We start from the raw sequence: 23,426 nt of genomic DNA on the forward strand, positions 1-23,426 counted from the left end.
CAAGCTGGGGCTTCTGTACTGAGACTCTTTTGTACACCACGAACTTTTTGTATATTTTTAATTTTGCTGCGACATGAGATATTAAAAGTCATTTCAGTACGTGTTGTCTGTGTCCTGTTGTCTTGGCTGTTCTGGGTCAGAGGAAGGAGATGGGGAGGCGGGGCGGGGAGGAAGGACCCCGTCCACCACAAACACATTTGGCTGGGCGGGTGAGGCTCTTACCCAAAGCTCCCTTCATTGGCCAGAGCCTCCATCCGTCAACCAGGACGGAGGGGGTGAGCAAAGGTTCTAGGAATTGGCTCCAAATGCTTCATTTTACAGATAAAGGGGAAAAGAGATGGGGTGGGGGCCTTCTTGCCAGAGGTCAGAGGAGTCCATGACAAACTCAGGACCCAGACTGAAGTTTCTAACCCCTAAAACAAATATTTATTGAGTACCTACTATATGCCAGGCACTCTTTACCCTTTTAGGCGCAGTCAATTGATATCTCTCTCTCTCTCTCTCTCTCTCTCTCTCTCTCTCTCTCTCTCTCTCCCTCCCTCTCTCTCCTCTCTCTCTCTCTCTCTCCCTCTCTCTCAAAGAAAAGAACATATCCTCAGGTGAGGATTACAAAAAATAAAAGGAGGGGTTGTCCTCTCCCCTGGTTCTGTTTACCCTTCACTGGAGAGACTACAGCTGTGTGGAGAGCCGCCTTGAAGCTGAGAGCAACCCCCTAGATCAGGGGTCCTCAAACTTTTTAAACAGGGGGCCAGTTCACTGTCCCTCAGACCGCTGGAGGGCCGGACTATAGTTTTAAAAAAACGATGAACAAATTCCTATGCACACCGCACATATCTTATTTTGAAGTAAAAAGAACAAAACGGCAAAAACACCCGCATGTGGCCCGCGGGCCGTAGTTTGAGGACGCCTGCCCTAGAGCATGGAGCAAGCTAGGAAGCCCCTGGGCCCTGCACACCTGGGGCTCCCACACCGTCCTGGGCCACTTTTATGATAGAAGAGATAAGCTTCCCTCAGGTCTAGGCCACTGCTCTTTAGGTCTCTGTTACAGCCAAAATGTATTCTGGCTAATCTAGCTGGTCCTAGGTCCCTGAGAGAGGTCTTCTGGAGGATCTCTGGGCAAGGTTTTCCCTCACGATAGAAACACACAAGAAGGGGAAACCCTGGCAGGATCGTGATGGATGTATTTATTACTCCTAAAGCCGCAACAGCCATCTTGCCAGCTGTATGCGTTTTCTAGAGCTGCCAAAACAAACGACCGCACACCGGGGGACTTCAACAACAGAAATTCATGTCCTCATAATTCTGGAGGCTAGAAATCCCTGGTCAAAAGGCCGGCAGGATCGGCTTCTTCCGAGACCTCTCGCCTTGGCTTGTTGATGGCTGCCTTCTCGCACTGTCCTCACACGTTCTTTCCTGTGTGTGTGAGTGTGCACACCCCTGGTGTCCGTCTGTGTGTACAAATTTCCTCTTCTCGTCGGAACACCAGTCAGATTAGGTTAGAGCCCACTCTACGGCCTCATTTTAACTTATCTCCAAAAGCAGTTACATTCTGAGGTACTGGGTGTGAGTGCTTCAACATGTAAATTTTGGGAGACACAATTCAGCCCATAAGCCCAGCAAAGTGGAAATGTAAGGAACTTGCTGCCATGTTTGAGCTGCTCAATTAATCAGCCCTGAAATCACTTACCATTGAACTTCCTGCCTTAGGAGATTGTCCTTATGCCTAAGCCGCCTTTGGTAGAGTAGTCTGTTCTTTGCAGCCAGAAGCATCACCATTCAGGCTCTGTGTGTTTGTTCAAGCTGTTCCCTCTGCCCAGAGTGACCTTCCTCCCCTATGCCCTTCAAGGCTTGGCTTGGTGAACGGCTCCTGACTCTGCCTTCCCCCAACTAGTCGCTTGCCTTATATCGGAGTTCTCTACCTGTGTGTGTGTCTCTCTCTAACCAGGTCAGGGTCAGCATATGCACTGAACACCAGCTGCCACATTCCCCCCTCCTGCCCCACGGCAAGCATTGATAATCAATCCCCTTTTCACGCTGGGAGTCGATCTGGTGTTTATAATCCTCTACACACACAGAGCTCCAGGCAGCCCCTGCCAATCAACTGGAGATGGCTCAAAAGTGGTGAATTCTATTTGCCACAACTGCTCAGTCTTTGAGAGCAAGGACTTTGTTTCACTCACCTCCTTTATGATTCACGAGCTAATTTTAATAATAAACGTTACCATTGTGTGCTTCTGTTTCCATTTAATCCCTGCAGCTGCCTTCTGAGGCAAGCGCCAGCATTATCCTGCTGTTGACACGTGAGGACTCTGAGCTCCCAGAGCTGAACTAACTACCTGTTCAAGGTCATAAACATTTGAACGCAGGTCCACCTGTCTCCACCACTTTCAGTGACATTTTCTAAGCACTAGATCTGTTTACGGCCCTGGGAGGGCGCCGAGGGGCCGCTGCAGGGAATACACAGAGAGCTTGCTGTTTCTAGTGGCACTCAGAGCACTTGTCCTATCTGCGATTCCCAGCAGTTCAGTGATGTTTGGAGTTCGTTCAGAAATAACGGAAGTCCTAATTTTACAGAGAAAGGAAAAGGTTTGCAAAAGCCAGCCATGGGGGTGCCAGAGCAAGAAATCACCTTTTGCCCTAACCGGTTTGGCTCAGTGGATAGAGCATCAGCCTGCGGGACTGAAGGGTCCCAGGTTCGATTCCCGTCAAGGGCATGTACCTTGGATGCGGGCACATCCCCAGTAGGGGGTGTGCAGGAGGCAGCTGATGGATGTTTCTCTCTCATCGATGTTTCTAACTCTCTATCCCTCTCCCTTCCTCTCTGTAAAAAAACAATAAAAATAAAAAATAAAAGAAATCACCTTTCACTCCCTGCTGCTGCTGGGAGTTCAAGGCTTTCTCCAGGGGTTACGTGGGAGTTTTGATGTCAGGAGCAGTCAGGGATTGGTAGAGTAGTCTGCCTCTTCCTGTTGGCGGGCAGGCTAACAGAGATCTTTCTTCCTGCTGCTAGGAGATGACTGGCAGGATGTAGGGGAGCAGGAGGGTGTGGCTGTGTGAGCTTGCACTGGGCAGTCTGGGCCGGCTCCCCTCCCTGGAAAAGGGGAGGGAGGGAGGAGGGAAGGCTGGTAGCTGGCAGTCTCCTGTTGCCCTCACCCCCAGAGGCAGCCGGAGCTCCGGCCCTCATTCCAACAGGCACTGACCGGGCACACCCAGGCTTTCAGAAAATCTTCCAAAACAACCCTGTGCATTGTTTGGCGCCTCCACTTCACAATCCCCAGCCGCTTCCTCCATCCAGGGCCTGCTATCTTTCTTGCCACACCTCTGACTGCAGGGCGGGGCTTTGGGATTATCGTTCCCTTTGGAAAGACCAGAAGCTGAGGCCCAGAGAGGTTATAATAAGCAACCTGCCTTGGATCCTACAGCAACTCAGGTGCAGAGCGTGGGTCTCCAGACCCCAAGTGTCATGGCAAGGGGAGGATGGGCCAATCAGAACCTTTCCAACTGTCGTGGGTGCGGTGGGTGCGGCATGCGGAGTGGATAGGCCCTAGAGGTAAGTGACTAGGCTTCAGATCCAGACCAGGTCCCCCTCTTATTCACTGTGACTTCCTCGGCCAGCCTCTGCAGTTGAGCCTTTAAAAAAAAAAAAAAAAAGTCTGTATAATGGGTGTAATATTGTAACCCAATGTTGTGAGGAATAAGTGAGACGAAATACATAGTGCTTGGCACAGAACCACCAAAGGGGGCCTTATACAGGCCAGGACACAGAGACAGAGAGATAGGTAGTTAGTATTTATTGACCACGTCATGTGCCAGGAACTCTTCTAAATGCATTTAATCCTTACAAGGGCACTACGAAGTCAAACTGTCTATGCCCATTTTATGGATGAGGAAATTGAGTCACAGAAGGTTAAAGGATTTGCCCAAGGTCATAACCCTAGTAAGTGGCAAAGGCAGGATTCAACTCAGGCAGCCTGCCTCTGAAGCCCATTCAATACTGCCTCCCTTAATAGTGATGATACGTTTTAACAATCATAACCTGCTTGGACACAGTGTTGTATAGTGGATGAAGCACTTTCACACCAACTCTTTCATTTAGTCCTCACCACAGCAGCCCAGAGAGGGAGACAATATTAACTCCCAATTTATAGCGGGGAGGGGGAAACTGAGGCTGTGAAAGGGGGAACTGACTGGCCTTGCCAAAGTCACACAGCAAGGTCAGTGGTAGAAGTAGGGGTAGAATTTGGGATTTTCTGGCTCCAAATTTAGGGGACCCCTAGCCTCATTCAACTCCCAAGCCCCCTCCACAGCAACCCTCTGGCTGGAGGCCTGGAAGCTGTCTCCCCAGGTCGGTTGCTCTGGCTGGCCTTCCACTGTTGAGCTGAAGGGTCCCAAGGCTACATCCCGCCCCCTCCACTCTGCTCACTATCACACAGGAGGGGCAGGAACTCCAGGGCTGGTGGAGTTTCCGACCAGGCAGGAAAAAGAACAAAGGGAAACTTTGGGGGGCGGGGGAGTGAAGGGGGGAGCAGTGGCTACGAGGGCAGCAGAAGGGACGCTTTACCATGGAATATGAAGTCAAGAAAGGGAAAAAGGTAGGTGGGAGGCTGGGAGGGATGCAGGGCGAGAAATGTCCCTGGAGCTGGGGCAGTGGGAAGCCTGGGGTGGGAGTGAGGGGCAGTGAGGGGCAGAAGCAAGGCCTTCCTTCTCATTTGGAAGGACTCTTCTCCTCACCCTTGAGCAGTCAGACATTTGGGTTCCAAACTCCCTAGCCTGTTCTCCGTGGCCTCTGCTGTCCCTGGAATATAGACAGACAGACACCGTCCAGGGAAACCCAGCCAGACACAGTCTTTTGGGAGATACTCCCAATCTCCTTCTCTGGTATCCTGGGGGAATCCCTCCTGTAGCTTCTCAGTCCAAGGACCATTAATAGGCCATTCCCCTGCTCCCTGCCTCCCAAGACAGAAGGCCCTCTATAGAGCAGGTCTGTGCTCTAAGGCTTCCAATCTGGCTTGAGACACCTACCTGCTCCCCTGCTGGGCTCCAATCTACTGCCCTCCCTCCCCCCACATCTTTACACAGGGCCCCCTCCTAAGGCTGATGTTCCCAAAGGCTGCGCGCCGAACAGCCATTCGGAGCAGTGTGAGCCGCCGGCCCCTGCACTCCATGCCCCTTTACCCCCCTGACTACCTCATCGACCCCCAGATTCTGCTGTGTGACTACCTGGAGAAAGAGGTCAAGGTGCGTGCAGAATGAGGAGAAAGGGTGGGCCCATTCTTGGGGTGAGGGGTGTAGGGGAGGAAAAAGCGTTCCTCCACCCTCTCGGTGTCCCTGGCTGGTCTGAATATTAAACTGACAAATACAGATTCACAGGAGAAAAGCATCCACGTTTTATTCAAGTTTTGCACATCCACAGGAGCCCTTAGAAGAGAATGAAGACCCCGAGAGGTGACCAGAGCAGGAAGCTTTTATACCTCTTTGACAAAGAAACAGTAACTGTGTGAAGACTTGACAAAGCCGAGGGTTTCGGGCTAGGGCTAGGAAAGGGTGAAGAAGTGACAAGGTTTGTTTGCACAGCCTTCTCGGGCCTAAGTCCCATCTCTGGTGAGAAGGATGTCTGCCTTCCTCCCGGTACAGAGAGGGACCTTTCACACAGGTTTATCTCCTGCTTTCAGGGAAGGGGAGGACTGAATGTTTTCTCAAACTCCTTTGGCTTAAGATATTCTTTTTTAAAATATATTTTTATTGATTTCAGAGAGGAAGGGAAAGAGAGAAAGAGAGAGAGAGAGAGAAACATCAATGGTGAGAGATGCCTCCTGCATGCCCCACACTGGGGATCAAGCCCAAACCTGGGCATGTGCCCTGACCAGGAATCAAACTGGGACCTCCAGGTTTATAGGTCAATGCTCAACCACTGAGCCATGCCAGCAGGACAAGATATTCTTTTTTTTTTCCCACAGGAGGAAGGGAGAGGGATAGAGAGTTAGAAACAACGATGAGAGAGAAACATCGATCAGCTGCCTCCTGCACACACCCTACTGGGGATGTGCCCACAACCAAGGTACATGCTCTAGACCGGAATCGAACCTGGGACCCTTCAGTCCACAGACCGACGCTCTATCCACTGAGCCACGCCATCAGGACAAGATATTCTTAATAAGGTGCCATATTTGGGGGTAGCATGTCCTGGACCCATCAAGAGAGACCTTACCTACCTCTCCCCACACCTACCCCTGAACAGCCCTGTCTCACACAAAGGAGATTCAGAGAAAGAATCCGGGCGGCCTTGCCCCTGCCTCATACTGTGGACCCTCAGCAAGCGACCGCCACGTGCTCAGTCTCAGTGTTCCCATCTCAACATGGGGCTCAGAACCTCCCCCCGGGGAAAGCCGATGGGAAAGGGCTCTGTGTACTCAGAAGCCGCACCTTCTTGTGAGATTTCCCTGTAGAGGTGTTGTTGCTACTCAGTGTCCATGTTCAAGGAACCCAGTTCAGCAGGGGACTGAGACCACAGGGGACTGAGACCACAGGGGACTGAGACCACTCAAGGGCTTGACTTCTATTTCAGGAACACCATGAAGGAGCAGTGAAGAATCCTCAGTACCCAAGGAAGATTGATATGGGGTTTAAGAGTGTCAGATTTAGCAAAAATAGTTAGATTTGAATTTCCGGTAAACAAGTAATACTTTAAAAATTTACTTTTTTATTATTATTATTGATTTCAGAGAGGAAGGGAGAGGGAGAGAAAGATAGAAACATCAATGATGAGGGAGAATCATTGATTGGCTGCCTCCTGCACATCCGCTGCTGGAGATCGAGCCCACAACCTGGGCATGTGCCCTTGACTGGATCGAACCTGGGACCCTTTAGTCCGTAGGCTGATGCTTTATTCACTGAGCCGAACTGCCTAGGGTAGTAATACTTTTTTAGCACTAATGTATGTCCCAAATACTGCATGGGACTAAAAAATACTAAAGCAACAACAACAACAAACATTTGTTGTTTATGTGAAATTCGAATTTAACTGGAATCTTGTATTTTATCTGGCAATCCCATATGGAGGGAAAAGCTAACAAATAAATCCACTTAAAATTTGGGAACTGAAATAAAAAGAAAATACAGAATAAAAAGAAAAGGTTTCATTAGTTAAATCTACCTGGAAGAATACAACTAAAAGTAATAAAAGACTTCCTTCTTATATTGATGGAAAACATATAAGTTAACTGATAGCATTAAGTTATAACTAAGAATGAATGAAGAATCAATTTATTGATTTGGGGCATCATTTTTCTCACAAAATGATGTCCGAGTTTGATACAACATTCATTCCTTCCTATTTGATTTCTGCAACAAGATCACAAAGCGGGTGGGTGACTTGCACAGTCAGTTGATCCTGGTGTTTGGGGTGGACAGACCCACTCAGGTCAGTTCTTTCAAGCTATTACAGTGACTTTTGATTCCATCATAGCTAAATAACTGTGTTCAGGCAATATAAGCTAGCAGTGAGAGGGTGGGCTGTGGTGTGTGGAGTCCAGTTTTGTGCTTTCTAGTGATATAAATTGGACAGGTTTTTTACCTTTGCTGTGCCTTAGTTTTCTCGTGCTTAAAGTGAGGATGAGTCCCGGCCGGTGTGGCTCTCAGTTGGTTGAACATTGTCCAGTGCACTGAAAGGTCGCCAGTTTGATTCCCGGTCAGGGCACATGCCCACGACATCAATGTTTCTCTCTCTCTCTCTCTCTCTCTCTCTCTCTCTCTCTCTCTCTCTCTCTCTCTCTCTCTCTCCCTCCCTCCCTCCCTCCCTCCCTCCCTCCCTCCCTTCTTCTCTCTCTAAACAAACAAACATCAAAAATAATAATAACAGATTTAAATAAATAAATGAGGATGCATGTGCACAAAGCTCTCAGGACTGTGCTGTATCTGGCTCAATAACAGTTACTATCAGGTTCTTATTATTAATTCAGACATTTCTATCTGTCTATCTGCACTGTATCAGTGAGGAGGTCAGGGTCCTCCAAGGCTTCAGAGTGACTTCTTTCTGCCCTTCTCCCACCACTCCCCGCCCCCCATCCCTTTTTGCCATCCAGTTCCTGGGCCACCTCACCTGGGTCACCTCCTCACTGAATCCCTCCAGCCGAGATGAGCTCCTGCAGCTGCTGGACACCGCCAGGGTAAGGCTCTGGAGAGGGGAGAGGCAGGGTCTGTCCCCTTCTGCGTCTCCCACCCAAGGCCCCGGGGGACTCAGGAGATCCGACCCACCACACAGCAGCTGAAGGAGCTGCCGCTGAAAACCACGGCGGAGCAGGACAGCATCCTGAGCCTATCGGCCCGCTGCCTGCTGCTCACCTGGCGCGACAACGAGGAGCTCATCCTGCGTATCCCCACGCACGAGATCGCCGCCGCCTCCTACCTGCAGGACGACGCACTGCACTTGCTGGTGCTTAAGACAGGTACAGCGGGTGGAGCCTGCCCTGGCGGGGGCTTAGGGCCAGGAGGTGAAGGGGACAGAAAAGCCTCAACTTCTTGTTTTGGGGAATGTGTGTGACCTGGGGCATGAGCAGGCCTGAGGCTGTGTGACAGGGTGATGGCAAAGGCCTGACCACCCTATCCTGAGAGTAGGGTCCGGCCATGGCCATATGCCGTAAGACCGAGCCCAAGGCTGAGGTCAAAGAGTGGGCGGCCTGACCCACCATCCTGAGGTCCAGTGGTGAAGGCTGGAGAAGCCAGAATCCTGAGGCCCGGGAAGAGCGTGAAGTTAAAGGGTCTGGTGAAGGGGGCGTAGCAGCAGCGCTCCGAGGATAGGGCGGAACTTCGGCGAGGGGCGGGGTCTGATCGAGGGGAGGAGTCTAATCATGGGGCGGAGTCTGATCGTGGGGAGGAGTCTGATCGAGGGGAGGAGTCTAATCATGGGGAGGAGTCTGATCGTGGGGAGGAGTCTGATCGAGGGGAGGAGTCTAATCGAGGGGAGGAGTCTAATCATGGGGAGGAGTCTGATCGTGGGGAGGAGTCTGATCGAGGGGAGGAGTCTGATCGATGGGAGGAGTCTAATCGAGGGGAGGAGTCTAATCGTGGGGAGGAGTCTGACCGAGGGGAGGAGTCTGATCGAGGGGAGGAGTCTGATCGAGGGGAGGAGTCTGGTCGAGGGGCCTGGCCAAACGCAGGGGGCGGAGCTAGAAGCTAAGGTAGCCAGTGGGAGATGTCAGACCTTGCAAATTAGGGCGGAGCCTGAGGCCGGGGGCGGGGTTGAAGGGAAGACGGAATCCAAGGAGGGGGCCCTGACTTACGACAAGGTCCGAGTTAAGGGTACAGAGGGAAGGGACCTTTGGCAAGGTCTGAGGAGAGGAGCACTTGGATGGGGTGGGGCGGGGCGGGTGGGAACGGCCTGCGGAGCCAGAACTAGGGGTGGAGCCTGAGGCCGGGGACGGTGCCGATAGCAAGCACCCGGAGTGAGAGCGGGTCTGGCCTCAGGACTTTGAAGCTAAGGGTGGGGCCTGAAGCCAGGGGCAGGGCCAGGCGCGGCGGGACACCAGGAGGCGCCCTCAGGTCCCCCAGGTGGCCTCCGGAGGGCACCCTTAGCCCAATCTCCTGTGGCTGAAGTCTACCCCGCCTCTCCTAGGTCTGGGCGTGGACCCGGTGCCGGCCGGTGTAGACGCCAGCCCTGGCGGGGCCGGGCGCGACCCGGGCCCGCCGGGCGCTGCCCCCGAGAAGCGGCGGGTGGGCACCACAGAGCGGCGCCACACCATCTGCAGCCTGGACTGGCGGATGGCGTGGGGCGGGGGCGCGGGAGCCGAAGCCCGGGCCGGGGGCGGCGGCGGCAGCCTGGAGCGCCAGCGCGCCGGGGCGCGGGCGTCGGGCAGCTGGGAGCGGCGGCAGACGTTCAGCGGCAGCTGGGAGCGGCGGCACGGTGGCGGCGGCGGCGGCGCCGGCAAGCCGGGTGGCAGTTGGGAGCGGAGGCAGGCGGGCGGCGGCGGCAGCTGGGAGCGGCGCCACCCGGGCTCCAACCCTCTGGACCCGCAGGACCCCAGCCCCGACGCCTACTGCAACCTCGTCATCCTGGCTGTGGCCAACAGGGTGAGCCCGAGGGCACCCCGCGCCGCTGCGCTCTGCCTCCCCGGGCGTCGGGGCTGGGCTGGTACCGCTTCTCCCCTTCCCCCTTATCCGGCCCCATTCACGAGGTTCCTGGGCACCTTCTCCCTCCTTCTGCCCTTCCTAGGACTTCAGTTACGACCCGTGAGCCCATGACGCCAAACGGCTTCTGAACTCCAGCCCCGGACCCTTCCAGGACACTTCCCCCTAACTGTCCCAATAGGATGCAACTCAAAATAGACTTGATTTAACCCCTCCTCCAACCCTGCTCTTTCTCCAAGATCGTCAATGTGCGAACTACCACAGTAACAATCATGAGGACAGGAATCCCCAGCATGAATCGAGTGCCAACCCGTGCCAGATACAGAACCAGCATTAACTTATTTCATTCTAACAGTACCCAGTAGAGGGAAATATTTCAGTCGTATCCATTCCATAGAGAAGGAAACCGTGACCCAGAGACTACGAAACTTGGGCAAGGTCACGCAGGAATCAGTGTCGATTTCAACATTGGTACCCAGGAAGCTCAGGGCCTGTTCTCACGGTGACTCTGTCGTCACCCAAAGCCTTCCTGCCATTCTTTCCTTGCCTACCCTCCCTCCACCCATTCTCCACAATCACCCTTGCTTTTTATTCATTTGACCATATTTATTGAGTGCCAGCTTGTGCTAGGTATTGGGCTAGGTGCTGAGGGTACAGAGATAAAGGAGACATACCTGGTGTCCTCCCTTAGGGAGCTCACAGTCTAGCAGACACCGTCAAGCCCTGTGGCTTCTAAGCTTTTCCTCTGGCCCAGGGTCCCCTGGTGAACAAAACAGACATGTTGCCTGTCCAAAAGGAGAGATGGATAATAATCAGAAGACTTGGACTCTGGAGCGGATGCGCTCTTCCTTGAAACACTTTCTCGCTTGGCTTCCAGCTCTCCCCATTCTCCTGGTTCCCGCCCCCCTGCCCCTCGCCCCCCATGTCCCTGGCTGCTCCTTCTCTAGAGCTGCTTCCTCCTCTTCAGCTTCTTAAGGCTGGAGTGATCCAGGCTTAGTAGTCCTTGATCCTCTTCTCCCTTACACCCATTTCCAGATGGTCTCTTCCAGTCTTGGGGCATTTAAAACCCTGAGAACTCCCCCAGAGTTTCTCTCTCATCATCAAATCTCCAGACACGTTTTTCCACTCTGCCCCTTCATTCGAAGGTCTCATGACATAAGAGCTGAGCTCCCAGTCTTCTCCCCCAAACCTGCTCCTGTCTTGGTTTCCCTGTCTTTTTTTTTTTTTTTTTTTTTTATTGATTTTTTTTTTTTTTTTTTTTTTACAGAGAGGAAGGGAGAGGGAGAGTTAGAAACATCAATGAGAGAGAAACATCAATCAGCTGCCTCCTGCACACCCCCTACTGGGGATGTGCCCACAACCACGGTACATGCCCTTGACCGGAATCGAACCTGGGACCCTTGAGTCCGCAGGCTGACGCTCTATCCACTGAGCCAAACCAGTCAGGGCGGTCTCCCTGTCTTGATTGATGGCAGCCCTGTCCTTCTGTTGCTTTTACCAAAACCTTGCAGTGATCCTTGGCTCCCCATTCTCTTCACACAACCCATATCCACTCTCTCAACAAATCCTCTTGCCTATTTTATTTTTTTAAATATTTTATTGATTTTTTACAGAGAGGAAGGGAGAGGGATAGAGAGCTAGAAACATTGATGAGAGAGAAGCATCGACCAGCTGCCTCCTGCACACCCCACACCGGGAACGTGCCCGCAACCAATGTACATGCCCTTGGCCGGAATCGAACCCGGGACCCTTCAGTCCGCAGACCAACGCTCTATCCACTGAGCCAAGCTGGTTTCGGCCTCTTGCCCCATTTTAAAAATATAACCAAAACCCTTCCATTTCCCCACTCTCCACAGTCCCCACCCAGGTTCATCCATCTACAATCTGAATCATGCAGTCACCCCTCACTGGTTTGGCCCTTGCTTACAATCTCTTCCCCCACAGATCAGAGCAGTCCTGTTAACAATTAAGTCACATTATGTCACTGCTCAAAATCTTTCAGTGACTCCCCACTTCACTCAGAATAAAAGTGAATGTCCCTACAATTGCATATAAGGCCATCTACCTTATATTAGTAGCTCCAGCCACCATCCCCATTACCTCTCTGGCCTCATCTTTTTCTACTCTCCCCCTTCATCACTCCACTCTGTACAGACTGGTCTCCTTGTAGAGTGCAAGAGACCTGTGGGTCCTGGGTGGTTCACTGTGGTATTTGCAGCTCCTAGAACAGTGTTTGGCACATAATGGTTACTCAATAAATGTTGAATGACTGGATCAATTAGGTCATATTATATTATTATACCTTGTGATAGGGATCAACAAGAAAATAAGCAGGTTGCAGTGATAATTAGGGAGAAAATCTATTTTCCTAATCCATAGGAAAAATGAGTTTGTGCCCTATTTATCCCAGTGGACTGTGAGGGCTTTAGCATACAAACCTCATCTCATTCACCTCTGAGACCCCAGAGCCTGGCCCAGTACTTGCCACACTGTAGGACTAAATGAGAATTTATGGACCAAATAAATAAATGAAAAGTTGTTTTCTAGGAGTTTCTTAGCCTCTGGCCTCCTATCTAAAACATTGTGGTCCCAAGGAGGGTACAGGAATTAGAGTAAAAACACCTTGGTGCTGCCTGGCTGGTGTGGCTCAGTGGTTGAGTGTAGACCCATAAACCAGGAAGTCACAGTTCGATTCCTGGTCAGGACACACGCACAGGTTGCAGGCTTAAGCCCCAGTGGGGGTGGTACAGGGGACAGCCAATCAATGACTCTCATCATTAATGTTTCTATCTCCCTCTCCCTCTCTCTGAAATCAATAAAAACATTTTTTTTTAAATCTGGGTGCTAATGTTAACCAATGGCATGAGCCTGCTGTGTGAGCCTGGGTGAGCCATTTAATCACTCTAAGCCTCAGTGTCTTTAACTATAAAATAAGGATCCTCTCTTCCCTGTCCATTTTGTAGGGTTATTGTAGGGCTCAATCTGGTTTAATAGTTAGTACATTCCCCATCCCAAAATGCCTATCCTGGGTCACATTTTTACACCTGAGCTTTTTTTTTTGTTTTTGTTTTTTGAGGTACAAAATAGGAAATGCCTTCATGGAGTTAATCTCTTCATCGTTTATAGTCTTTCTGTGTCTCTTGCTTGAAGGCATAACGAGGTCAATTAAAGAACCAAATTCTGCCCTAGCCGGTTTGGCTCCATGGATAAAGTGTTGGCCTGTGGACTGAAGGATCCTCGTTTGGTTATGGTCAAAGGCACATGCCAGGGTTGCGAGGCCCGATCCCCAGTAGGGAGCATGCAGGAGGCAGCCAATCAAAGATTCCCTCTCATCATTGATGTTTTTATCTCTCTCTCCCTCTCCCTTCCTCTCTGAAATCAATAAAAATATTTTTTTAAAAAGAAGCAAATTCTTCTTTATATTTGTAATCTCCAAAAAATTTCACCCAAGGACTTAAGTTCCCTCCTTCTACCAGAGACTGAACTTTATGTATTCATCCCGCTTCCATTTTTGCCCTGGGTGCCAGGAAGCTCATATCTAAATATGGCCTCTGGTAGTGTAGTAACTATGTTGAACCTAACATTTTTATACACTTAATTCTTCCTCCTCCTACCAGGTATTGGGAGACCTGGCTCTAGTCCTGGCCAATCACTTTACCTCTCTGGGTTTCACTTTCCTACCTGTAAACTAAAACAAATTGGGGCTTATTTTATTTTATGTATTTTTAAAATATTTTTATTGATTTCAGAGAGAAAGGGAGAGGGAGAGATAGAAACATCAGTGATGAGAGAGAATCATTGATCGCTGCCTCCTGCATGCCCCACACTGGGGATTGAGCCTGCAACTCGGGTATGTGCCCTTGAATGGAATCAAACCTGGGACCCTTCAGTCCACAGGCCGATGCTCTATCCACTGAGCATATCCGGCGAGGGCGAGGGGCTTCTTTTAGATAAGCTTCAGGAGGGCCCATGACTCCCCCAGAGATTGGGTTGCATGTGTGCATTTTTCAGGACAGAAGGGTTAGAATCATCATTGGATTCTATAAAGGCGTCCAAGACCCAAAGAATAGCCATTTTGATGGGAAATACCCTCAGAGCCCTTTTACTAAAAGGTATGTGTGTCTCTGTGAGCCTCCTCACACTGTGCCTCCTCCTCCCCGGGGCCAGGATGCTGCCGAGGAGTCCTGCGCCCTCATCTGTCAGGTCTTCCAGATCATCTATGGGGACCAGAGCATCGAGTGCGTGGACCGGGCTGGCTACCACTACACATCCACGCCCGAAAGGCCGTGGCTCTGCAGCCGCAGTGAGTAGTCGAACTCCTGACCTCCTCTCCTACGAAACATCCAAAAGGCCAGGGGAGGGAGGATGCCCCGAGACTTAGGGCCAGTGGAAGCCTTTAAGGGTTCTGTCTCTCCTGCAATAACAGTGTACCCCCAATATGGTTGTTTTTTTTAAATGTCCATTTTCATGATGACCTCAAACCTAGCTGCTTCATAGATGTTCTGGTTGTCAGATTCAGAACAGCTGAACTTCCCTCTCCCTTTAGTTTTTGTGTTCCTTCTTTTGCAGAACCTTAAGATAGTGCATTGTCTGTTTGTGAAGCTGGCTAGCCCCACTAGGACAGTAGGTCAAAGCCAAAATTTCAAGACTGGTCCCTGAATGCAATCAAGGGCTGGAATGAGAATGAGGCCCATAGAATATTTACTGAGCATCAACCATGTGCCAAGCAAGGTTGTCTGTCCTGTTTGCCACTGTATCCTGTGTGCCTCGCACAGGACCAGGGACATCACAGATGCTCAATTTTATTTTGTGAATGAATGAAAGAACTCTCTGTGAGGCCTTATGATTCCAGTTTTACAGATGAGGACATTAAGGTTCAGAGTAGTCAATAAAGTAATCAACTATACACAGCTACTAAGTATCAAAGTTAGGATTCAAACCCAGGTATGTGTGATTCTAAAGCTTCTATCTGCAACAGCTTCGCTCCCCATGCTGCCTTCAAGGCCACTCAGTGAATTTCCTCAGGCACAGCCCCCTCGGCGTGGTCCCTGTTTGCATAGTTCCAGCAACAGGGAGATGACTTTTTACTTCTGGAAGCACTCCCATCTGTAGGAACTGGCTTGAGGAAGCTGGGATAATGCATTAACTGTTGCAGGAATGATAGGCAAATAAATGAGGTAAGGCAATAAATATTTCAAGAAATTAATTCGACAAATGTTTATTGAGCACCTACTATGTGCTGGGCTCTGCAAATCGCCAGGTTATATTGCTGAGCAAAACCAGATGTGGCCCTGCCCTTAGGAGGCTTGCATTGCTGAGGCAATGTGACAGTAAGTAGTTAAATAGCTACAAAAATACAGTGTAACCACCTGCTGTGCTATGAGAACATATAATGAGGAACCAGCCTGGCCTGGGGAGTCAGGGGAGTCCTGAGGAAGTGGCATTGAGTGAGCCAAGATCTGAAGGTGAGGCTCGTACCTGGCTCCGATGACATAACAGGGCTAGGCACAGAGCCAATGCTCTGTAATCAGTGCTTCTTTACTCTCAAGACTGAGTTCCTTCCCTCTCAAAGTTCTTTTTTGTGCCACCTCAAACACATCCAGTTTACAAAATACTCCCTCGCCTGTTCCCGCACCTGTTATACCCAAGACCCTCTGGGGTAGACAGGAACGTGATGTCCCCATGTTGGGGAAGTTGAGGGCCAGGAGTCAGGAGGTGAGTTGCCCAAGATCATCTGTGTGCCAGGGAGTGAGGTGTGTGTGTGTGGGAGGGGGGGGGGGCAGGAAACATGGTTAGAAGCTTCCAGTAGCTGCCCATTTCCCAGTAAAAGCTAACGTCCTTACAATTGTTTGCAAGGCCATCTGTTCCAGCCACCATCCCAGCCCCAGGGAGGGACTGAGGTTGAGGCCCCAGAAGCCGGGGATGCTGGTCCCTGCTTTGCTTGCTCTGACAGCCCCTCTGTCTGTGGTCCCAGGTGACAGCTGCCGAACCGACGGGACTTACGCCTATGATGCCGACTTCAGCTGCTGCAGCTCTTTGTGGGTACCACCCTTGCCGGGGACCCCACTCTCGCCCCCCTCCCCCCACACACACCTGTTCATAAACAGGGTTGTGCTTCTAGGCATTCTTGAACCCGCTGTGGGTAAGACAGGTGGGAGAAAGTGCCCCACTTTGATTTGTGCTGAGACACGGGCACTGAGGGTGGGAGGTAAACTGAGCTCTGATGAGCTCGGAGGATTCATACCCCAAGAGACCTAGGGTGCCGCCAGAGCCCAGGAGTGGGCCCACATAGGCCTGTGGTTCTCTCCCAGTCATCCAGACCGAGAGGCCTGCAAGGTCCAAAATCACAGCTAACGCCAAAAAGTGGTTTTGGTCTATTTTAGTTGAGGCTCCATGTAATAGAAAACCCTAAAGAAAAGGAGTAGCTTAAACAAGATGGAGCGTTCCCCCCTGCCTTTTACATAAAATATTAGCCCAGAATTTCATGCTTGGTCTCGTGGTTGTTAGGGGTCCGGGCTTCTCTTTTCCTCCCTCCTCAGCACTTACTTCCATCCTGAAGGCCACCTCATGTCCCAAGAAGATGGTCATAGCTCCAGCCATCGGGGCAGCATGCCAGGGGCCTCTTTAAAGAGCTTTGCTGGAATTCCCGCTGGCAATGTTTGCTTACATCTCATTGGCCAGACTTGGTCACATGACTACAAGTAGGAAGGCTGGAAAATGTGGGATTAAAAAAAAAAAATCTCACCACCATGCTGTACTGCTTCTCTGTAGGTAATAGAAAATGTAAAGAGGCAGGTTGACTTTTTATTAAGCAATAGTTATTGAGCGCCTACCACATGCCAGGCACTTGTGCTGTGTGCTAGGGATACAGTGGGGAACAAGACAAGGACAAGATCCATGCTTAACACATAGTAGGTACACAACAAATGAAGAAGCACAAGTTCCCTGCTTACAGTCTAGCACAGGAGACAATGAAGTCATTATTTAATAGGAATGAGCGTTAATGATAAGAAGCACTAAGGAGAAGCTCAGAGTGCCGAGAGAGGCTGTGCGATCGGGAGGGCCTCTCAGAGGCGATGGCACTTGAACTGAGACCTGGAGAAGGAGCATTCTGGGAGAGGGCACAGCTAGTGCAAGGACTCTGGAGCAGGATAAAGCTGGGTGTGTTTGAGGATCAGCCAGGAGGCCAGAGTGACTGTGGCAGTGACTATGGTCGGAGAGAATGCTTGGTGAGATCTGGGAAGTCCTTGCATGTCAGGAGTAGACTTTGTGACCTCATTGGACAGAGGGTCTAACCCAGTCTGGGGGATCAGGGAAAATTTTCCTGAGAAGATGACATTTAAAATCTAGCTACTCTCCGTCCCTGGAGCAGGCCCGTGCGTCTCCTAAACTCTAGGTGACCCCAGGAGGCTTGCAACCAGGGAGCAATGGGCAGGGGCAGCTTGTCCCAGGCTCACCCCCTGAGCCTGTCTCCAAGGCCTCTTTTCTCTGACTCCAGGGAGCGGACAGCAGCCCCACCGTGGCTCACGTTTTTCTCATAAGATTTCTAGAGAGCCAAAGCAGCCCCACCTAGTCTCTCTCCTGTTTCTTCTACCCTAGGCCCTTTCTTGTTTCACTGCCCCCAGCTTTAATAAATGTACTCTCAAAATAAAAATAAAAAAACATAAAATAAAATTCAATGATGAATAAGAATTAGCTGAGCAAAAGATAGGGGGAGAGAGACATTCCAGGATGATGGAACAGAATGTGCAAAGGCCCAGAGGAGAAAAGCCACTTGGAATATTAGAGGAAAAGAAGGCAGGGTGGCCTGAGCACAAACAGCAAGAGTGGGAAGGGGCTTGAGAGGCAGCCAGATAATGTGGGGCCAGATAGTGTAAGGCCTTGAAGGAGAAAATGGGACCTAGGATGAGGCCTCAGGCCCAGAGCACTGGTAGCTCTGCCTTCCCACATTCCACCCACGGCAGGGGAGGAGCTGGAGAGAGATGAGTGAGGACCCCTTTCTGCTTGTCCCTGCAGCAATGGCTCCCAGGACACATTTGAAGCGTGTTACAGCGGCACATCCACACCCTCTTTCCATGACTCCCACTGCAGCGGCAGCGACCACAGCGCCTTGGGCCTGGAGCAATTGCAGGACTACATGGTCACGGTGAGCTGGGGCACCCGTGCAAACAGCACAAGCAAAGGCCTAGAAATTGGAGAAAACATAGGTTATTTCAGGAATCATAAGAAATCTTGGACATGACTGAAGCATAAGGCCCAGAGTGGGACATGAAGTTAGGAGAGTAGACTGAGGCCAGCTTGTTGAAAGGCCTAAACTAATGTCAGCGAGCATTTTCAGAGGAGGGCTGGGCCACGTATGCCCTTAGAGAGGGCTCTGGGCCTTTCAGGCAGGGGTTGGATTGGGGTGCTTCCTGGGATTGATCTCGAATGGTGTCCCCACAGTTGCGGAGTAAGCTGGGCCCCCTCGAGATCCAGCAGTTTGCGCTGCTGCTGCGGGAGTACAGGCTGGGGCTGCCCATCCAGGACTATTGTTCAGGCTTGTTGAAGCTCTACGGGGACCGGCGCAAGTTCTTCCTCCTGGGTGAGCCCCCTCCCCCACCCCCAAAGGTCAGCCAAGGCCCCTGCGTGGTCATGACATTCCTGGTCAGTCTCCAGGCTGGGAGTGTTTGTTCCTTATCTCTCAACCTCTGATAAGGCCAAGATGATGAGATCCGTGGAGCTTGTGAGAAGACCAGGGGCAGAGAGGAGAAGGGACTTGCCTGCAGTCACAAAGTCAATAAGAACAAAGCCCTGGTATAACCATCCCATCTTCACGGCAAACCTGGGAGAGGAACCGATCCTTCCCATCCGACCCCATGAGGAAGCTAAGGCTCAGAGAGGCCAAGGAGCTTGTTCAAGGTCACACAGCTAGTGAGGAGGGCTAGTGAAACAACAGTGGGAATGATAATATTACTAAGTTAACATGTATTTGGCCATTACCATGTGCCAAGCATCACCTCGTTGAATGGCCTCAGTTCTGGGAAGTAGGAGCTATTATTTACCCCCGATTTTGCGGATGAGCAAACTGAGGCTCAGAGAAGCAAAGTACAGAAGTCACATAGTTAGTAGTGACTGAGGTGAAATGAGCTCATGTTCATGGGCACTCGGTGTGTGCTAAGTACCTCATTTAATCCTAACATGCCTACCAGGAGGAGATGGGTACTTACCTCAACTTTACCCGGGAGGAAAGTAAAGCTCAGAAGAGTTTTTTGTGTGTTTTTTTTTTAATTTATTGATTTTAAACAGGGAGAGAGAGAAAGAGGGAGAAATATCGACTTCATGAATTCATTGGTTCACTCCTGCATACGCCTTAATCAGGGACGGAACCTGCAACCCTGGCCTCTGGAAAACTCTCCAACCAACTGAGCCACCAGCCAGGGCCCAGAGCAGTTATTTCATGAGGGTCACACAGCTCTATAGTGGGGATGTGACAATAATAAGCTAACATGTAATGAGTGTGTGCCATGAACCACGAGATCTGTCATTATTCTCTGGCTCAGAGTCAAGGAACGTGTGCAAGGCCGCACAGCCCGTGAGTGGTGGGCAGGGATCTGAACCCTGATTTCCAACGGAGGTGATCCCTCCGTGGGGAGGGCGGGGGGAAGGGGCTGAGCCCCCAGGAGTCACCCGCCCCTTGGCCCGCAGGGATGCGGCCCTTCATCCAGGACCAGGACATTGGCTACTTCGAGGGCTTCCTGGAGGGCGTGGGCATCCGCGAGGGCGGCATCCTCACCGACAGCTTCGGCCGCATCAAGCGCAGCATGAGCTCCACGTCGGCGTCCGCTGTGCGCAGCTACGACGGCGCGGCCCAGCGGCCCGAGGAGCAGACCTTCCACCGGCTGCTGGCGGACATCACGCACGACATTGAGGCGCTGGCCCCCGAGGACAGCACAGACGAGGAGGCTCGGGGCTCCCCGGGCGGCAATGAGGCATCCGAAGACAACTACCTGTAGCCTGGAAGGCGGGAGCGCGTGGCCCTGCAACCTGGCCTTTGACTCTCACTCTGGTCTGGGGAGGTGCCCATCCTCGGGGCCCCTACTCACCCCCTCCACCCCCCACCCCAATCCGGCCTCCATTCCCGGTCTCAGATCCTGCCCTTAGGGCTCCGGTTCCTAAAGTCCGAGGCAGTCGCTTGGGGCTCAGCTAGCCACTCTGCCCGCTCGGGATGGACAGAGTCCCCCTGGTCCCCTTCCCCCCTCCCGCCCCCCCCCCCCCCCCCCCCCATCCGCAGCAGGACACCCGCTCCTCCCTGGACTGCGCTGCTTTCTGAAGGCCACGCGAGGGGTGATGAGTGGGCTCCACCTTCTGGCCGACTGAGAAAAGAATTCCACAGCCCAGAGACCTCAGTTCCTCCTCCTCTACAGCTGGAGAAACCGGGGTTTAAAAGAGGGAAAGGGACTTGAGGGAATCCCCTGATTCTCCTGCGATGTTATCTCAAACCGACCAGGCTTAATCTGTAGAGGGTGGAAGGTCTAAATAGCAGGGACTGCCTCCCCCCCTCCATCCTCCCCCGCCCCCACCTCCCCAACACCCCTGAATCAGATCATCAGTGTGGAGTAGAGGTTTTTCTCTACTGGGAGTTGACTGGAAGGAGGGTGTTCTGGATCCCAGTCCTAAAGCTCCAAACAAGTTGCTTATTCAGATCTTTGATTTGGAGCCAGACAGACCTAGGGCTGCCCTCTCCAACCTGCCTTTGGATTTCTTTGGCTGCCCAAGACCCCTGAGAGGGGGTCTGGTTAGCGTCCTAGCCCCTGTGCCCCCATCGCCTCGCCTCTCAGAGGACATGGGCCCCACCTGCCTCAGGGGGAGGTCACGGAGATGAACCAAGGTCAAGACCTTAGTGCTGGGTCTGCCACAGGACAGGCACTCAGTAAACGCTGTTCCCTTCCGCAACTAACACGTTCTAACTCAGTTTACCTGTCTTTACCCCGTGTGCACTGGGATGGGAACTGAGGTGGGAGTGAGATCTAAGAAGAGCCTGAGGGAGCACAGTTTGGGGAGAGGAAATAGGACTTGCCCCTCACAGCTCCATTGCAGCCTGGCTTCATGCTCGAGCCAGAAAAGAAAAGTACCCGCGACTCCACAGAGCCATCCGAGGGGTCTTGGGCAGCCAGAGGAATCTAAAGGCGGGGTCGGAGAGGGCAGCATGCGTGCAGCGTGTGGCCCGGCCCAAGGACAGGCTTGGAGGCTAAAAGAAATGAGCCCTGAAAGGAAGCCAGAGACTTGCCTAGAAGAACTAGGCAAGTTTATCGATAATAACACTAGTAGCCCATTTGCAGGAAGAATCCTGCAAGCGGGCCGCTGCCGCCACGTGCACTGCTGCTGCCGCCGTCATTGCGGCCGCAGCACCTGCACCCGCGCGCCGCTGCCGCCTGCCCCGCCCCACCCCGCCCCGCCCCGCCGAGGCTTTCCCTCTGGCAGCCACCTTGCTTTCTGCTTTTCCTCCCTCTTCCTTCTAAGTTGTCTTCAGTCTTCACTCCTCCCTCCCTCAGTGTATGCAAATTAACCGCCATCTTTGTTGGGTATTTGCATACTCACCCTGATTGGCTGGTGGGTGTGGCTTGGGCGTAGTGAAGGTGCGGTCAATTTGCATATTACTATTTTATTAGGTAGGATTACAGAGCCCTTCATGGCAAAGACACGTTGTTCTTACTAGGAGGTGGGTGTTATCACCCATTTTTAAAATTGATTGAGAGAGAGAGCGAAACATCGATTTTTGTTGTTCCACTTACGTATGCATTCATTGGTTGTTTCTTGTATGTGCCCTGACTGGGGATCGAACCCACAACCTTAGCATATCGGATGATGCTCTAACCAACTGAGGCACCCAGCCAGGGCTACTATCACCCACTTTAAAATAATAACATTATTGTTAGGGCTTCAGGGCCAGAGAGTTCCATGATTCATACTCAGTTTGTGGCAAGTGACCATCTCAGCATAATTGGTCTGTGCAAGACACTTTTGTTATTTTGCTCTGTTTTATTTTCCCCTTATAGCTACACATTCCCCACACTCCTCCTCCCCATCATGGGCACCCACTCCTATGTGTTGATGTATGTCCCTGGACATAAAACATACAATGCTTTGTGTGTGTGTGTTTACACTACATAAATAGTATTGGGTAAGGATCTCATTTTGTTGCTTCTTTTTCACTTCATAACATGTTTTCAAGATCTACCCATCTAGCTTGTTGCAAAATATCCCAAGCTGAGCATCCGCTGTTTTATGTATCCATTCCCCCAGTGATGGACACTCAGGTTGTTTCCAACTCCCTCTTACCACAAACAACACTGAGATTAGCATCTTTGTATATGTCTCTTATGGAGCTACATGAGCATTTCTTTGGGCTCTATACTCAAGAGTAGAATTACTAGATCACAGGTCATATAGGTTTTAAATGTCACTAAATTCTGCTAAAGTGGCTCCACCAGCAACCTGAGAAGGATGCTCTCTCCCCACGCTTTCATCAGCTTTTACATGATCGGACTTTGTAATTTTTGCCTAGAGATCGGGTGATAAGGTGGCATCTCATTGTTTTAACTTGTATTTCTCTATTAATCCTGAAATTCAGAACCTCCTCCTATGCTTGTCAGGCATTTGGGCTCCCCCTTCAGTGAATTGCCCGTTCACATCTTTTGCCCATTATTTATTGGGTTTCTTGTCTTTTTCTTGTTCATTTGCAGGGGTAACTTATACATTTTAGATATTAACCTCTGGTTGGCTATTGATGTTCCAGATACCTTCTCCCAATATGTTGCCCATATGTTATCTATGGCAGTGGTTCTCAAACTTTAGCATGAGTTAGAATCTCCTGGAAGGTTTGCTAAAACACAGATTGAAAACTCCACCCCGAGGTTCTGGCTCAATAGAGCAAGCATGAGTCCCAAGAATTTGCATTTCTAACAAGTATTTAGGTGATGGTGATGGTCCAGGGATCACACTTTGAGAACCACTGGTCTAGGGTGCTTTCCTTGGAGCAAATTTGTTCCATTGAACAAATCCTTAATTTTGATCTTTTCAAGTCTATATATCCTCATTTTATGGATGAAGGAACTGGAGCTCAAGGAGGTGAAGTGAATGACCCAAGGTCACACAGTGAGCTGGGATTTGGACCCATATCTGGCTAACCCCAGAGCCCATGCTCCTAGTTACCCAGCTATCCTGTCTACCAGCCTTTGGGATGTAGTGATCTCAGGCTGAAGCATTTGGACCTGAGGCTACAAAAGGCCTTAGTAGGTTCCTAAGTGAGACAGCCTTAGAGGGAG

The 23,426-nt window shown here is 51.1% G+C and overlaps 1 protein-coding gene across 4 annotated transcripts; it reads left to right on the forward strand.

The window, feature by feature from the left end:
* The first annotated feature begins 4,496 nt into the window (after window positions 1–4,496).
* Window positions 4,497–22,289, forward strand: CCM2L (CCM2 like scaffold protein). 4 transcript variants are annotated; one of them, XM_079784911.1, is made up of 10 exons: window positions 4,497–4,592; window positions 5,080–5,238; window positions 8,082–8,165; window positions 8,261–8,444; window positions 9,611–10,065; window positions 14,290–14,425; window positions 16,097–16,160; window positions 18,139–18,268; window positions 18,565–18,703; window positions 19,807–22,289. In XM_079784911.1, exons 1-10 carry the CDS (start codon window positions 4,563–4,565, stop codon window positions 20,112–20,114), a joined length of 1,689 nt encoding a protein of 562 aa, XP_079641037.1. In that variant the 5' UTR covers window positions 4,497–4,562; the 3' UTR covers window positions 20,115–22,289. The 4 variants fall into 4 exon arrangements, with proteins under 4 accessions (XP_079641037.1, XP_079641040.1, XP_079641039.1 ...); XM_079784914.1 differs by lacking the exon at window positions 16,097–16,160 and having other exon boundaries at window positions 19,807–19,945; XM_079784913.1 differs by lacking the exon at window positions 5,080–5,238 and having other exon boundaries at window positions 4,547–4,592.
* The last annotated feature ends 1,137 nt before the right edge of the window (window positions 22,290–23,426 follow it).

This window comes from Cnephaeus nilssonii (assembly GCF_951640355.1).
Source record: "Cnephaeus nilssonii genome assembly, chromosome: 11".
Lineage (NCBI taxonomy): Eukaryota > Metazoa > Chordata > Mammalia > Chiroptera > Vespertilionidae > Cnephaeus > Cnephaeus nilssonii.